The 18700-nt window shown below is 39.4% G+C and overlaps 1 protein-coding gene across 1 annotated transcript in view; it reads right to left on the bottom strand.

Annotated features, from left to right (window-relative positions):
• Positions 1–654: 654 nt before the first annotated feature.
• The window catches only part of LOC127430274 (reticulon-4 receptor-like 1), a 283240-nt gene continuing 265194 nt past the window's right edge, over positions 655–18700 (bottom strand). The window contains exons 2-3 of the mRNA XM_051679976.1: positions 3618–4069; positions 655–3510 (exon numbers count right to left, since the gene is read on the bottom strand). Of these exons, the coding sequence (XP_051535936.1) occupies positions 2524–3510; positions 3618–4069 (1439 nt within the window). The 3' untranslated portion in view covers positions 655–2523. The remainder of the gene's footprint in view (positions 3511–3617; positions 4070–18700) is intronic.

The following is an 18700-nucleotide window of genomic DNA, read 5'->3' on the forward strand; positions in this document are numbered from 1 at the left end:
ACCGACATACACACACATATCAGAGTTCCTGTGCAGCACCTGTGATGTGTAATTGCTTTAATCTGTTGAATTAATAATGTTTGTGGGTGGCAATGTTCCTGAGCTCTTAGTGTAATAAAGAATATATATTAGTGACTACTTATGAATTCTGATTGTGTGTGTGCAGATCTTCAAGCTACACATGGTGACAGTGGATCCATTTCAGACCTAGAGGAACTCTAGTATAGTCAGCAGTGTTGATCCAGAGAGACCAAAAATTCTGTCATAATTTACTAAGCTTCATGTTGTTCCAAAGCCATATGGCATTCTCTCTTATAAGAAACACATAAGATGTTAGGCAGAATGTAAGCATCAGTCACCATTTACTTTCACTTTGTTTTCTATACAATGAAAAAATGGTGACTGAGACTAACATTTAGCCTTACATTTCCTTTTTGTTCCACAGAAAATAAAAGTCAATGTATTTGAAACAACATGAGTATGAATAAATGATAGCAGAATTTTAATTATGGGTGTTTCTTGCCCTTTAAGGCAACGAAGAGAAAGATGAGGAAATATTCTAACAACAGGTAACACATACACAGAGTAAATGCAAACAAACACGTTTAACATAAGAAGATATAGATTTTAATATCTTTATAAACGTTTTTCTTGTTTTTTTTGAGAACGACTTGTTAAACCATCAAATCACTAAGATGGAGAGACACAGAAGAGAGAGAAGAGAATGGGGAGAAGGAGAGGAGACTGGATTGTGCAGTTTAGTCAGAAAATGGGCAGACTAAATTAATATATAAATAAAAATTCCAAAAACAGATTGACCAAATAATAATAATACAAAATTATAATTAAGTTCTGAAGAGAAGATCTTCAGAGCTATAGGAACCCTGTTGTAATAAAAAATTTCATTAATGATGTCAGTGTCATAGTACTGATTAATATTTCCATTGCAGATTGTGATGATACAGTTCTCCTTATTTTTTACAAAGTGTGTCTTTGAACAGGAGGCATAGTTCTCCTGCATTCCAAAGCATCTGGGACAGCCGGAGTCCATCCATCCATAGTGTCCCCAGTCTTCACGTGATTGTCCCTCTCATTTCCTATTTGCATTCACTGCAGACAGAGTAGAGGCAATCAAGCAGGCCTTAGCTCCAAAAGGTCAGTTTCGGCCATGCTAAATTTGAAATGTACTTAAATCATTACATGTCTTTTAAAGATATATTTAGTTTGTAGTTTTTCGTTTTTCATTATTATATTCTTTTCTTCTTCATTGTCTTGTTAGAACAGTTGATTACACACCGCTCTTTGAAAGAGAGGTGTCTATGTTTCCAATGGCGGGCTTAGGCTGAAGGCGCTTTTCAAAATAGAGTTCAATTAAATTAGACCTGCGTCACCTCCAGAGTCAGTGCCCCCATCAAGCAGTTCATTTCTGAGTCCTCTGAGTCACAGCCAAACAAAACAAACAACACAAAGGACAAGAAACAAACACAACTCTAATTTTTTTCATAGCTTTTTATACTGGACACCCACACGCACACACATACTGTGTTTTTTCGGAAGCAGATGAGGTAAAATGGGTCTCATTTGCTTCTATAAACAATATAGCAGCGAGTATAACCATTGGCTTTTTATGTGCTGTTAGAAAAGAATACAACCCAAAATAAGGATGATTCACCTGAAGCCACTTTTAAGGGCAAAAGCAAAGAAAATATATATATAAAAAAATGTGGATGAAGCTATTGAAATGAAAAAAGGAGGTAAAATAAGGTTGTTATTAGGACTTTTTGACGATGGTAATGCATGTGCTTTTGTGCTGGCTCCTCAGTTTAGCAGCTCTGTTTTCAAAACGTTGTTTCATTTTGCGTCATTTCATTAAGTTATATAATATTCCCAACATAATGAAAGCAAATCTGTCCAAATGACAACTGACTGATATTTTTTTAGAATATATTTGGAAACAAAATGATATATTACACAGAGGACAATGTAACTTGTAGGATTGGGGGGCGTCCTCTATGTTTGATGGTCTCCCATATGTTTGTTCATTTGTTCGAAATGTTAGTGATAATGGAGTGGGTGATGATGTATGTGTGCTTTCTAAATGCAATTTCCATCATCTCGTATTCATGTTTCATCAGCTTGTGTCTCCTAGTACACATTCTTTTGCACATTTATTTGGTTATCTGTGCTTTCTTTTATTCTAATGGGTTTCAATTTAGAGGCGGAGACCAGACCAACAGGAAATGAACAAAAATAAAGTAGAACAAAAACAGTGGCAGTACAAGCATGTTCAGTTTGCTTCACAATTCTTCTCGTATTCTGTCCCAGATTTTGTGTTTATAAAATCCGCCCTCCAGTATTCTATTTCAGTCTAAATGGCAAAGCTCCATACACAATGTATTACACATTATCACTCACACATACACACACACAAACATACACATTAGTAGGCCTGGTAATGCTTGAGCTAGAGCTGATTTGAGGACTGCGGTGTATTCGTGATGCTATGATGGCCCAGCACCGAGTTCAGTGCAGAATAAGCTCAGTGCTTAGAAGCGTTTGCAGTCCCAGAATACTACAGAGAAACAGAGGCAAATGATGGGAGTTTCCCAAGTTGGTCGCTTGCTGGACCCCACTGGGGGGGCGAACAGTGGTCCGCGGGGAACATTTGTGCTTTCTACGGGTGTTCGAACCATCAGAAGATGTTTCGTCGTATTTCCCAGTGAAATCAGGGGAGGAGTACTCCTTATCGGCCATCTCCTTTAAGATGTGGACCTCATTGGGTCCTTTTCCCTTGCTGCTCCTGACCCGTTGGCGCGTGCAGTTCCGAGAGCGGCCGGGCCTCTGAACAGGCACTGTGTCTGGAGAGCTTTCCGGTCCTGCTTGTACACCATTTATAGCAGGAGGTGGCTGAGGGAGAGGAGAAGGTGGGGAGGGGTATAGTTCATTCTGGCGGGGGTGGTAGGGGTGTGTTTGTGGAGGCTGAGCAGGAAGGGGCTCCTGCTTCAACGAGACTTTATCTGTTCCTGCCCAAGTCTTGGTTTTACTCTGATGCAAGGACTCAGATCCAGAACAGTTGGGGAAGTCCTCTTTTCTTAGTTGCTTTAGATCCTTGCCCACCAGATCTCCTGGTGCCACACAGCCCACTAATGACGTGGAGCCCCGGAACTTTTTGAGCCAGTCCCACAGTGATAAAGCCTTACAGTCGCACTCCCAAGGGTTGTCATTGAGGCGGAGGTACTCGAGGGCAGGCAGCTGGGCCAGACACTCTCCAGCAAGTTCCGTTAGGGAGTTGTTGAACAAATAGAGTGTGGTGAGCCGCCGCAGGTCATGAAATGCCAGACGGTCCACCCACTGTAGTTGGTTGTGATGCAGAAGCAGCCGGTCCAAGGCTCCCAGCCCACGAAATGTGTTCTGGTGCAGGCTCCAAAGATGGTTCCCATGGAGAAACAGGTGGCTCAGGTTGTGCAAGTCCACAAAAAGATCATCCTGCAGATTTTCCAAGTTGTTGTCCTTCAGACACAGAAACGAATTAGGGGTTATTTTTTTACATTGTACAAGATATTTCCCAGTGCTATTTCATCTTGTTACATAAGCAGTGAAATAAATGAGTGGCTCACCTGCAGGTAGAGATACTGGAGGTTGCGAAGACCCTGGAAAATGTTATTGGGCAGTACACTGAGGCCACAGCGGTATAGATGGAGGGCATGGAGCCGGCCTAGCCCGTGGAAGGTTTCTGCAGATAGTGACCGCAGGTGCCGATTGTCTCCCAGGTCCAGCTCCTCCAGCAGGTTGAAGCCATGGAAGGTGGATGGTTCAATGTATGTGATATTGTTGGAGTAGATCCACAGCGTTACTGTGGTAGGACTAAAGTGGCCCCGCAGCAATCGATGTATCTTGTTGTTTTGGAGGAAGATGCGCTCACTGTGCGGAGGAATGCCTTCAGGGATGGACAGGAAGTTGTGGGCTTGGCAGCTGACGGTGCTGGGGGCCATGTAGCAAATGCAGTGACGTGGGCAGGACCAGGAGAGCTCCAGCCCACATAGTACCAACAGGAACTCCAGCCCACAGCCTAAGGAGAGACAGAGAGAGTGTTCATTGTTTTCAGTGAGTGAGCTTGAGAAAGGATCCGCTGTTCTAAAAAAGTAAATTACACAGACATTTTAAAGTGGTCTAACTGGCTTTTAATGCCTAAGCTTGACATGTAGACCTACTATTAGTTACTTTACTTCTGGTAATTGCCAATTAGAATATATGCACCTCTTACTGTACATTTACTGTATGTTGTTAAGAATGCACATTTCTATGTTTATAAATATTATACATTGTAAAATTGGTGCTTTAACGCTGATGACAGTATCTGTGTAGTAGCATGTATACATATACACAGATGTGCTGGGCTGTTGCAAATTATTCAGAGGATTCAGCATACATCCAGATCAAACATCAAGATATATTTCATCAAGCTGACACAAGCTCAGTGTCGATAGTATATGCATACCAAGCCATTAATCAGTGATAACTCTCACGCCTGGAACTGGAAGATCATCAATGTTACATATGTATAGGCCAAAAATGTAACATGATAATAACATGCCATTTGAAAGTCATTGATGTGTCTTATCACCTTTTGCTCATGAAATTGTGCTTTCTTTACCACAGTGCTTCATGGGAGTGATCACAATGTCTCTTGAATTAAATAAGGTCGGCTCTATGAAACTAAGCCCATTTTCAAAGAGAATTATACAATGGCACAAACAGAAAATTGCTTATGAGGTTATGAGCCCTTCAGGGAAGCAGCAAAATCTGCTCTTTCACACGTATTTATTCTGTCCATGTGTGTATAAGAAGAGCTCACCATCCTTCTGCTGAAACTGATCCCAGAGCCTTCAAACGGCCTCTTGAGTGCTTAGTTAAACCTGTTTTAAGCCTCTGAGAAGCATACAATACCCCTGCTGCTTCCTGACATGCTTCCTTGGAGCCATTTTGTGTAACTTATCCACCAATTCATCTACACACAGAATGGCATGGAAGGAGAAATTTCCCACTGTTATGAGAGGCCCATTTGCCCACGAATGGCAGCTTTCCTCCCGCCCTCCTATTCTAAATGCATTATTCAAAGCATCGTTCCTGTCATTCACTCAAAATTGATTCGCTCCTACTGCCTCTTAACATCACTATAATCCTCCAGGTTTCTGCCTTAAAAAAAAAAAAAATATATATATATATATATAAAAGGCTGGAATTACTCTTTTACTGGTGATGAGCGGATATTTATTGGAATAGCTTTCAGCTCCAAATGTGTCTAAGCTGTGGCATTCACATACAGACTCCGCTGATCTTTAGCGATGATTCCCTGGGTGTTTGATGACAGCAACAGAGCAGCCTGCCTCACCTTCACATGAGCCTCACGCCCAGAGTGGCCATGTAATCCCATTTGTCCTAACGGCATGCCAAAATGAAATATGTCCTAACCAGCCAACTAAATAAGCAACCGCCACCCATCACACTCCCAACACAACCTCTCCCCTTGGGCCTTGTGCATATGTGTGGGATTAGCAAACATTTTTTTGTTTCTCTCGTAATATCGGTCAGCTACCTTCGACAGTCACCTGGAGCAGAATAACATATTACTCTACTATTGCACATATGCACATTTGTTTCTTAACAAAATAACTTTGTAGTATAGGAGCCTGGAAACAGACCTTATTCACGGTAGCGCCATGCAGTGTATGACACTGAATGAAAATGCACCTGTGAGGGATAGAGATACAGTCTCTTCTATGGCATCCACTGTATAAAGCTCCTAACATCTAATTTTCCACAACTCATGTATTCTGGAGTTTTTTTGTGAACTGATTTTTTATTTATTTATTTATTATTTGTAATGTTTTTTTAATGTTATGTCAGTGGAATGATTTAAAACACTTTAAACAACAATACAACCTGTTGAAGAGTTTGTAAGTCTATCCCTTACAGCCTCATTGCCATTCCACTTAAAAATGAAAGATGTCACTACTGTAAGTAAGGTCCATGGCGGAGAGTTGGATTTTAGCATTGATAGTCCAAGATAGCCCTTGCCATTTAAAAAAATTTTTTTTTTTTACCACTTTTGGACTTTTTTTATTGCCACTATTTCACTATGTATTTATCAATCATATGACGAAATATACTGACAATGGCATATTGGCTTAATTTGCACTATGCTTTTTCTGTTTATTTAAGGTCATTTGCATTTGGATCAGAGTGAACAGAGTAACTATATTTCTAGCAGTATATTATTTTACATATGGCTTTACTTTTATGTTTATCTTTATTTTACATTCTTTGTAATGATGCACAGTCTGGAATCATACTCAAAAAATAATGGTAACACTTTCTGTGAAGGCCATGTTTATAATGCATTGTAAAGGCATTATACATGCAATATACTGCATTCATAATGTCTCAAAATACACCTTATAATAAGATATAACTTCTCATAAATAATTATAACTTAATAATACATAATAAGTGTTCACCTACACTACCGGTCAAAAGTTTTGAAACACTTGACTGAAATGTTTCTCATGATCTTAAAATCTTTTGATCTGAAGGTGTATGCTTAAATGTTTGAAATTTGTTTTGTAGACAAAAATGTAATTGTGCCACCATATTAATTTATTTCATTATAAAACTAAAATGTAATAAAAAATAATATAAAAAATGTTTTTGAAATTGATGACTTGTACCAAATAATAAAGAAAAGCAGCCAATAAGTGCCCAACATAGATGGGAACTCCTTCAATACTGTTTAAAAAGCATCCCAGGGTGATACCTCAAGAAGTTGGTTGAGAAAATGTCAAGCGTACATTCTAGGCAAATGTCTGCAAATTCTAGGCAAAGGGTGACTACTTTGAAGATGCTAAAATATAACACAGTTTTGATTTATTTTGATAATTCCCATAGTTCCATTTATGTTATTCCATAGTTTTGATGACTTTACTATTATTCTAAAATGTGAAAAAAAAAGAAAAACTTTTGACAGGTAGTGTATTTATAGTTATACTTAAGAGTATAATGCATTTTAACACATGCAACATCCAACTTTAACACAGCAGAAGCTAATAAAATTAATCGTATAAGTGCTGTCATGCAAAAGTAGCATAGTGTTAACAGTCAAAAGGCTTTATGACATGATCATACAAAAAGGTCTTTGCCTGCTTTAAGTTACAAAAGCAATATCATCTTATAAGAAGCCATAACATAAACTTGTAACATACAATACATTACATTAAACTTATACAATGGAAGTTATTTATAAAATACAAAATAAGATTCACAAACATACAATTTTATTGAATAGATTTCAGTATAGAATCATTTAGATTTTTTTTTTTTTTTTGAACACCCAAGTTTACACCCAAGAAGATTGGCTACATGTGTGATCAACACATATATACACACACACACACACACACATATATATATATATATATATATATATATATATATATATATATATATATATATACATATATACACACGTATGCATAGAGTATATATGGCCATAAATCAGCACTGATTTAGGGCCATATAGCACGATTGCAAGTGTGATATTGCTTATATACAACAGTTCATGAACAAGTAAATGTAAAAAAATTTGGAAAAACCGAGTACGGTCATAAGAAACGCATTTGTGCATGGAACTACACGACGGATCAGAATCTGCCGTTGCTGGTTCAAAACAAATGATGCATCCAAGCCTCCGATAGTAATTCAAAAATGTCACTTTAGAACTAATATCACGGCTTGGGCTGTTTCTAACAAGTTATTGCAGAAACAAGGATGTGTGTGTGTATGTGTGTGTGTGTGTGTGTGAGAGAGAGAGAGAGAGAGAGAGAGAGAGAGACACACACGGAGCATGTGCGATCACCTGTTGCCACTCCCAAGCAGAGATGCTGTCAGCTTTCTGAAGATCAGCCTTCTCAGTGGAAATATATCCGTTCAAGCAGAGGTATTCTTCCCTATTTTGTGATATCCGGTGTGCAAGAGTCTTTCACTATAGAAACCGCAATCTCCTGCGACATTTTGAACAGTACGTCCTTGTTACATCCCAGGACGTATTTCTTTCTCTATTTCTTTCCTTGTTACATCTGTGGATGTAGTGGTTGATTGTATATTGATTATACAGTGTTTGTATGTTTTCTGTTGTCTTCCTTGTTTTTCCTTGTGTTCTCTCTCTGTCATTTACCCAACCAGATTAATTGACATCAGCTGTCAATGATTAAGGTCAAGTGCTGAGCTGCTCTGATTGGTGGACAACATGGGGAACATGTGGATAAAGCTGAGGTGGAAAGTCAGCTAGAAGAGACTCCTTCCTCAGCATGTGCAACTTTGGTGTTTAGTGCTGTTGTAACTTGAAGTTGCACTCTATGATAAAGTTGTTTTTTTTTTTTTTAAAACAATCTTGTGAGTATAGAATCCTGTGTTGGGTGTGTGCTTATTTCCACCCCTTAACATTTATGGAAGCAGTAGAGAGGTGGGTGCCATTTTTGTTGTAAACCCTGTTTTTCTCATGTTTATGGCTAGATAGGGAGTAAGACTAGACTTCTGTAGTTAATTTTCCATTTCTTTTAAGGGTAAGTAGTTTGTGCCCCCCATCAGCTAGACTCCTTTTGTTTATTATTTTGGCCTGGTCCCCTCTTGAAGTCTTAATGCTTCCTTTTGTGTTTATAGAAGAAAATAAACTTGTAACTATTGTAACCTGTTGTTATTGGCTGGGACAGGAGTGAAGATTAATTTAAATAATTTTATCCTTTATCACTTGTTTTCTTCCCACCCCTAGATGGGGAGGAAATGTAACAATTAGGCTACAGCTCCTAGAGTCAGTCGTTAGTGCACCTTTTGAGGTCAGGAGAGTGAGGTTTATACACAGTCATCAACAGCATATTGCGGCTTCCACCAATGCATGAGTATGTCGTTATCCCAAAAATAACCTACCGTATGTTTTGAGACTTGTGACTTATCTACTACAGTGTCAATACAGCCCATAAATGTAAGCCGTGAGCAGTTAGCTGCTGCTCAAAGGGCAGACCCGAATTTGATGAGATGTGTTGACGCTGTAGTAGATAAGTCACAAGTCTCAAAACGTATGGTAGGTTATTTTTGGGATAATGACATACTCATGCATTTGTGGAAGCCACAATATGCTGATGATGATTGTCACATGATATATCAGATTGTATTGCCTTCTGGTTACCATGACCAAGTTTGATGTTCTGGTCACCTTGGGGTATCTAAGACTTATTATCGCATCATTAGACACTTCTCTTGGCCCTGTTTAAAATATGCTGTGTCAAGGTTTATCCAATCATGTCATGCTTGTCAAGTGGCTGGAAAGCCCAATCAGACCATTCCACAAGCTCCACTTCATCCCATTCCAATCATGGAAGAACCCTTTGAAAGACTTATCCTTGACTGTGTAGGTCCATTGCCAATGTCCAAATCAGGCCATCAGTACATTTAAAGCATTATGTGTACAACCGCCCATTATCCTGAAGCCATACCACTGCGTTCTATGAAAACCAAGGCAGTAGTGAAAGAGCTTATCTGGTTCTGCTCAATTTTTGGCTTACCTAAGGTCATTCAAACTGACAAAGGGTCAAATTTTACATCTCGTGTGTTTGAGCAAATGGTAAAAGTGTTGGAGGTGGAACACCAGTTGTCAAGTGCATACCATCCAGAGTCACAGGGGGCACTTGAATGGTTCCATCAGACTCTCAAGTCGATGATGCTTACCTACTGTGTGGAGAGTGGTAAAGACTGGGCAGAAGGGTTACCTTTGTTAATGTTTGCTATAAGGGGAACAGTGCAGGAATCTCTGAGGTTTAGTACTGCCGAGCTTGTGTTTGGTCACACAGTGCGAGGGCCATTAAAACTCTTAAGTGAGCAGTTTCTAACAAAAGATTCCCCACAAGTGTCTATCTTGGATTATGTGAACTCTTTTCGCAAACAACTTCACAAGGCATGGGAAATTGCTGGGGCTCATTTTGCTGAAGTTCAATCTAAGATGAAAGCCCGTTATGACCAGCGAATTGTTGTGTGTAGTTTTCAACCAGGTGATGCTGTATTAATATTACTCCCTGTTCCTGGCTTGGCCATGCAAGTAAAATTATCTGATCCATACGTAGTTGAGAAAAAGTTAAGTGACACTAACTATGCTGTACGTACTCCTGATCAATGTCGTAAGACCCAAGTCTGTCACATAAACATGATGAAGTCTTAAGAAATGACGCATCTAAACCTGATTTATCAGTTGAACCAGTATCAGTGGTAAATGTTGTTGATTATCCACGTACCCCTGAAATGGACGGCTTGGTGGATAAAAATGCTCAAATCTCTTGTGGGAGATTGTCAGATTCTGCTGTTCTGACCACATTGGACTCATCTGTCTTATCTACCTGATGACCAGCGTATTGATATTGTTGAGTTGATGTTACATTTCCTCCCTGTCTAGGGGTGGGAAGAAAACTAGAAAGTGATAAAGGATAAAATGATTTAAATGAAATGTGAAGGTCTTCACTCCTGTCCCAGCCAATAACAACCACAACAGGTTACAATAGTTACAAGTTTATTTTCTTCTATAAATGCAAAAGGAAGCATTAAGACTTCAAGAGGGGACCAGGCCAAAATAATAAACAAAAGGAATCTAGCTGATGGGGGGCACAAACTACTTACCCTTAAAAAAAAAAATGGAAAGTTAACTACAGAAGTCTAGGCTCACTCCTCATCTAGCCATAAACATGAGAAAAACAGGGTTTACAACAAAAATGGCACCGACCTCTCTACTGCCTCCATAAATGTTAAGGGGTAGAAATAAACACACACCCAACACAGGATTTTATACTCACAAGATTGTAAAAAAAAAAAAAAGGCAACTGTTTATCATAGAGTGCAACTTCAAGTTACAACAGCACTAAACACCAAATTTGCACATGCTGTGGAAGGAGTCTCTTCTAGCTGACTTTCCACCTCAGCTTTATCCACATGTTCCCCATGTTGTCCACCAATCAGAACAGCTCAGCACTTGACCTTAATCATTGGCAGCTGATGTCAATTAATCTGTTTGGGGAAAATGACAGAGAGAGAACACAAGGAAAAACAAGGAAGACAACAGAAAACATACAAACACTGTATAATCAATATACAATCAACCACTACATCCACAGATGTAACAAGGAAAGAATAAAGACAGAAATACGTCCTGGGATGTAATAGTCCTCTCCAATAAACTCTGGTAAGAGGTAAGCGCCTTGAGTTTGTGTAATTAATCAATCTGTTGTGTCTCTCAGCTGTGATGAGCCTTAATGCTGAAGTTGTTAGTTTAAAGCCGTTTAAAGCTATTTCCTAGCTTTAGTAGTGTAGTAGTAATACGAGCGATCACGTAGTGCTGTTGAAAATAAACACTGAGTGACGCTGACTCACTTCACGTCACCTAACTGGCTTATATTACACACAAAAATTGTCTTTTGCCGCCACCTGCTGGCTAAAATGTTATGTCAAAGAATTAAATGTAAAGTGACACATTTACAGTAGCTCTTAACACATCTGCACTGCTCTTACACTTTAGTTTAGAATGGCACGAACACAAGCGGAGTGATACAAACAGTGAAGCATCCAAGTGCTGATGGTGTGAGACCATCAGTACTCAAAGAATGTCTCGTCCAATCAGATTCGAGGACCAGAACTAACTGTTGTATATTAAAATATATGTAATATATTATAAATTCTGCAGATAAAATTGGATGTCTTTCCATACACTATATCTCCACTCAAGATCAGACAACAATCTGATGATGGCTGGTTCACAAGCCTCAGAAGGTCTCAGTGAGATATACTGTTTGTTCCGACAGACTCAATATGCAGCAATGGGTTTCAGAATCATCTTGCGAAGACAAATACCCTGCTGAAAATACCACAATATGTTGTGTTTTATATGCTGGTTTGCTGGTGTCGTCATCAGGCTTATTAACTAGCTCCAAATCAGCACTAACCAGCATAAACCAGCATAGAAACTCATGTTTTAAGAGGGTCTTTTTAGCAGGGTAGCTAACTTTCAAAAGACAGAATGTAATAAATTCCTCAATGTTGAAAAGATCTAAAATAATGAGATCTGAAGTAATCCAATATTACGCTAGCTCACGTCCACTCAGTAAAGGGTATTTTTTCATTCCTTTCCTGTGTGTTGTTGTTAGTGTGACACTTGTCTTTGTGCCATATTGCTGACGTAAAGTTAACCTTCTGGGGATTTCAGCCAAATAAATCGGAAAAGACAAGGCAAACAACTCGGCTTTGGCTGGTGGAGCAGCTGAGCCTTTTCCCTTTATTTCTCTCACTTGCCGGCTGTTTATGTCTGTTTGCAAACCCCATTGCATTAAACTTTGCATATCACATAAAATTAAATTCTTCCTCAGCACTTTACATAACAGACTTATTCCACTGGCATAGTGCTGGCTTTTGTGGAGGTGTATCTCTGAATTGCTCATACTGTGTTTCCTTGTTTGTCTCAGCTTTTTATCACACTGCAGGTGTAATTATTTTCCTCAAACTCCTGGTGATTGTTCCATTTACTTTCTATTGCTATATATAAGACTTCAACAGAACTTGGTACCACATTGTAAATGGGATCTGTTCACAGAGCACTGAGATAAGGAGTTTCTATCAACCTCAGATAAAAGACAATAGTTATCTGTGACCCACGGGCTAATCATGGATGGCACACACCAATCTGACTGAAACATATACAGTGTTTTTACATTGCACTCTGGAATGCTTGATTATAGTTGGTCAATTGCTTTGTTCAGTGGTCTACTATATTTGTACTATGACCTTTAAACCATGTAATGTACCATTGTCCCAGGCATCTAATTTCTTACATAGCTTTGCTAGCTTCATGTTTGGTATTATTATTCTTGCATAATAATATGCATTTCTACTCAATCAATATTTGTCCATTTGCCATGTCCATTTCTAAGTAGCCATTTAATAAGCAGGGTAATGTACAGTCAACCGTTCATTGCAAAAGCCTGCAGAAAAAACTTCAGCCTGCTGATTTCCTAGCCTGGTTAAATGGGTTAGGTTGGTCTGTTTGATGGTTTTAGAAGGGTTTTGGGCACTTGTCAGCTGGTCAGGCTGGAAGACCAGCTAGTCCAGTTAAACACTATGTTGGCAAAGCTACAGCTGAAGTCAGAAGTTTACATACACCTTAGCCAAATACATTTAAATTCAGTTTTTCACAAGCCCTGACATTTAATTGTAGAAAACATTGCCTGTCTTTGGTCAGTTAGGATCACTACTTTATTTAAGAATGTGAAATATCAGGACAATAGTAGAGAGAATGAGTTATTTCAGCTTTTATTTTTTTCATCACATTCCCAGTGGGTAAGAAGTTTACATATACTTTGTTAGTATTTGGTAGCATTGCCTTTAAATTGTTTAACTTGGGTCAAACGTTTTGGGTAGCCTTCCACAAGCTTCTCACAATAAGTTGCTGGAATCTTGGCCCATTCTTCCAGACAGAACTGATGTAACTGAGTCAGGTTTGTAGGCCTCCTTGCTCATACACACTTCTTCAGTTCTGCCCACAAATTTTCTATCGGATTGAGGTCAGGGCTTTGTGATGGCCCCTCCAGTACCTTGACTTTGTTGTCCTTAAACCATTTTTCCACAACTTTGAAGGTATGTTTGGGGTCATTGTCCATTTGGAAGACCCATTTGTGACTGAGCTTTAACTTCATGGCTGATGTCTTGAGATGTTGCTTCAATAGATGAATATTATTTTCTTTCCTCTTCATGCCATCTAAACTCAGCAAAAAAAGAAATGTCCTCTCACTTTCAACTGCTTTTATTTTCAGCAAACTTAACGTGTAAATATTTGTATGAACATAAAAAGTCTAAATCAAAAGTAACAGTCAGTATCTGGTGTAGCCACCAGCTGCATTAAGTACTGCAGTGCACCTCCTCATGGACTGCACCAGATTTGCCAGTTCTTGTTGTGAGATGTTACCCCACACTTCCTCCAAGGCACTTGCAAGTTCCCAGACATTTCTGGTGGGGGAATGGCCCTAGCCCTCACCCTCCAATCCAACAGGTCTCAGACGTGCTCAATGGGATTGAGATCTGGGCTGGATGAGCCTGCAGGAAGGGTACAACATGAGGGAGGAGGATGTCGTCCCTGTAACGCACAGCGTTGAGATTGCCTGCAATGACAACAAGCTCAGTCCGATGATGCTGTGACACACCGCCCCAGACCGTGACGGACCCTCCACCTCCAAATCGATCCCGCTCCAGAGTACAGGCCTCGGTGTAATGCTCATTCCTTCGAAGATAAACATGAGTCCGACCATCACCCCTGGTGAGACAAAACCACGACTCATCAGTGAAGAGCACAGTTGTTGTTGCCATCCTGTACCTGTCCTGCAGGTGTGATATTTGGATGTACGATCCTGTGCAGGTGTTGTTACATGTGGTCTCCCACTGCGAGGATGATCAGTTGTCCTTCCTGTCTTCCTGTAGTGCTGCCTTAGGCATCTCACAGTATGGACATTGCAATTTATTGCCCTGGCCAAATCTGCAGTCCTCATGCCTCCATGCAGCATGCCTATGGCACATTCACGTAGATGAGCAGGGACCCTAGGCATCTTTCTTTTGGTGTTTTTCACCAAAAAATGCTTTCTTTTGGCATCTGACTTTTGGTGAGTCAGTAGAAAGGTCTCTTTAGTGTCCCAAGTTTTTATAACTGTGACCTTAATTGCCTTCTGTCTGTAAGCTGTTAGTGTCTTAATGACCATTCCACAGGTGCATGTTCATTAATTGTTTATGGTTCATTGAACAAGCATGGAAAACATTGTTTAAACCCTTTACAATAAAGATCTGTAAAGTTATTTGGATTTTTACAAAATTATCTTTAAAATACAGTGTCCTGAAAAAGGGATGTTTCTTTTTTGCTGAGTTAATTTTGTGAAGTGCACCAGTCCCTCCTGCAGCAAAGCACCCCCACAACATGATGCTGACACCCCCATGCTTTATGGTTGAGATGGTGTTCTCCGGCTTGCAAGCCTCACCCTTTTTCCTCCAAACATATCGATGGTCATTATGGCCAAAAAGTTTAAATTTTGTTTCATCAGACCAGAGAAAATTCCTCCAAAATGTAAGATCTTTATCATGTGCACTTAACTGTTGTTTGGCATTTTATGGCGGTTTTGGAGCATTGGCTTCTTCATTGCTGAGCAGTCTTTCAGGTTATATCGATATAGGACTCGTTTTACTGTGGATTTAGATACTTGTCTACCTGCAAAGGCCCTTTGCTGTTGTTCTGGGATTAATCTGCACTTTTTGCACCAAACTACGTTCATCTCTTGGAGACAGAATGCGTCTCCTTCCTGAGTGGTATGATGGCTGCGTGGTCCAATGGTGTTTATACTTGTGTACCATTGTTTGTACAGATGAATGTGGTACCTTCTGGTATTTGGAAATTGCTCCCAAGGATGAAGCAGACTTGTGGAGGTCCACAATTTTAGTTTCTGAGGTCTTGGCTGATTTCTTTTGATTTTCCCATGATGTCAAGCAAAGAGGCACTGATTTTGAAAGTAGGCCTTAAAATACATCAACAGGTACACCTCCAATTGACTCCAATTAGCCTATCAGAAGCTAACTGGCTAATTGCCTAAAGGCTTCACATAATTTTCTGGAATTTTCCACGCTGCTTAAAGGCACAGTTAATGTAATCTAATCACTAATCTTAGTGAATGTAAACTTCTGACCCACTGGAACTGTGATATAGTAAATTAAAAGTGAAACAATCTGTCTGTAAACAGTTGTTGGAAAAATTACTTGTGTCATGCAATTAAGGAAAGTAGATGTCCTAAAGACTTGCCAAAACTATAGTTTGCTATTATGAAATCTGTGGAGTGCTTAAAAAATGACTTTTAATGACTTCAACCTAAGTGTATGTAAACTTCGGACTTCAACTGTAAGAGACCAGCTAAACCGTCTTAGACCTGCTTTGACCAGCAAACTACTTTAGGCTGGTTTAACCAGTTTTTTTCTTCAGCAGGAATAATGAAATAATGACCTGCTAACTACATTACCCCCTACACTCAGGCTTTATTCAGCCTCCATATCACACTATTTCTGAGATGTCAGGCATATATTATCTCTGTTATTTTAGTGCAGTTTCTTTTTCTCTCTCCACCTTCCTGTACAGAACAAGCTCCAGAGAGTTCTGCTGCCTCACACCTGTCACCTCCCTGATCCTGGTCCTCCATGAGCCCCCTTTGGATCCCTTACACACAGCAATTTAAACTCTCCCCATCCAGAGGCAAGTCGACAGAGAGAATGAATAAGGTATTTTTAGTGCTGTGGAGAATGACAAAGGGCAATAGCGGGATGAGAGGTAATAACACTTATACTAATACACTAAAAATAGATTATATAGAATATTAAATAGAATACATTTTTTCTTCCACCTAATTGAATTATTGAGATTGTTTTGACCACTCTTTAGCACTTTGCCAATAATGCCAATTCCAGTTCTCAAGAGATAGAAAGGGATTATGGTTGTTGGAACTACTGAAGTCATGCTGTTGTGTGTGGCATTTGCTATGCGAATGCAAGTTTACTGAATTCACTTTCAAAATGTGGGAGTGAGTCCTTCAGTTATAGAATGCGGTTGAACTCTGTGTGAACGTAACAATATTTAGCATTCTAAATCAGGACTCACAACTGTATTTTTCTGCTGTGTGAACATAGTCTAGCCTATTGTCCCTAAATTTGGTTCCAGTCCCTGAATCAACCCTCAACTGTTGAAATGACCAGTATTGCTGGCTGTTTTGGACCCGGGTCCATGGCATGGGATGCTGGTGGGCTGGTGTCTCCTACAGGCTTCTTAACCAGCTTATCCAGCAAGACTTCCTTGGTCAACCAGCTTCACCAGAAGTCTCTGGAGGTTGGCCAGTATTTTTTGCTTGTAATCAACCTGGCTATACTGGTTTACCAGTTACACCAGCATCAAAACATCATAAACCAGTCTAGATCAGCATAGAAATTCATGCTGTCCTAAATTGGCCCTTTCAAAAGGGAAAGCAAGTGTTTGGTACTTTTTTGTCTGTTTTATCATCTGACAGGCAAAAAACATAAATCCAGGGTTCCCATGATCACGGAAAACCTGGAAATATCAGGGAATTTTAAAACAGGGATTTCCAGGCTAGAAAAAATGATGGAAATTATGGTAGTTAAATCTTGTAAAATTTCTATAGTGAATACATTTTTCTAGTTATCTTTGAGAGTATGATCTCTATAAAGTGATTTTGAAAAATCCTTAACTGGTAACCCAAAAAAAAAAAAAAAAAAAAAAACAATTGGGGAAAAGTCATGGAATTAAATGTTATTAAAGGTAACCTAAGTGCGGGAAACCTTTGAATATGATTGATTAGAAAAGTAATAGCACACCTCTCCTAAACAAGCTGCATGATTTGAGGTATCAAGTCTATAGTACAATATAGGCAGCCTGATGTCATGAACATTATGTGACCACGGCAACATTTTTGCCAACAAAATTATGTGCTTTATTACACGTTTTGCTGTAGTTTCCCAGTGAAATATCCAGCAGGGGGTGACAAAAGAAAGTGAATGGTTTCATAATCAGACAGGTTTTTAAATTTAATATTAGATGGAGGTTTAAATGAGTAACATGTGCCTCCTTAACTTAAAATTTTAGTCTAAATCTAACCAATACTGTCCTGAAAGCAAATGAGAGGTAAACAAAACAGACATCCTTACCCTTAACCAACACCTGAACCTAGCTGATAGTGTAGAACAAAACTTTTGTGACACGTGAGCTTGGGTGTTTGGCTGGGCTCAGTGTAAAAATCAGTTTGCAAAAACTGTATTATAGTTATGTTCATTCTATGAGACTACGTTAAATATAGGACATAAAGCCTCTCTGTAGCTCCTCACTTTCAATAATACCAATCCCAGATCCCAAGAGAAGGATTATGCTTTTGAACAACGGAGGTCATGTTGTTGTGTGTGGCATTTGAGAGATTTTCCATGGTGTCATGTATTGTAAGCTTCTTTGTACTGGTCAGTCTCTCCCAGAACACTCCCTCGGTTACTCGTTCTCTCTCCTTTCTTTCATTATCTCCCTTTCTTTTCTTACCCCTTCTATCACTCAATGAAAGACACTGTCAAAAGCTTGTTATGCCAAGACTGATTAAACAAGCTGCTACTGGGCTCGACGTTTGACCCCATGGCCCCATGGTCACCGTGCCTTTTCATGCCATAAAGTCTCTCAGTATGGAAATAAATAAATAAAGGCATACAACAGAATGGTTTCAGTCCCCAGACAGTCAGCGCAAAGTAAGTGTGCAGAATATCAATGAAACATAGTTCACACAAAATTCGCCCTCATGAATAACACATGGTTGCTAATAGGAGAGAAATAGTCTGTCTGTTTCCCTGCATGACTCTGCCCACCATTACACTGGATAAACTCAATTTCCTGTTTCTCTCTAAGGACCTTGATAAGCACTTGCCTGTTTGTTGCCTTGCTTCGCACAAGTCCACAAATGACATGCTTTCACATAATAGGTGTTCACGCTGATATTCGGACATACACACGATGTTTGACAATTAAGCTAATGGCAATGCAATAACGATCCGC

The sequence above is a fragment of the Myxocyprinus asiaticus genome, chromosome 39 (genome assembly GCF_019703515.2).
Source record: "Myxocyprinus asiaticus isolate MX2 ecotype Aquarium Trade chromosome 39, UBuf_Myxa_2, whole genome shotgun sequence".
NCBI classification, from domain to species: domain Eukaryota; kingdom Metazoa; phylum Chordata; class Actinopteri; order Cypriniformes; family Catostomidae; genus Myxocyprinus; species Myxocyprinus asiaticus.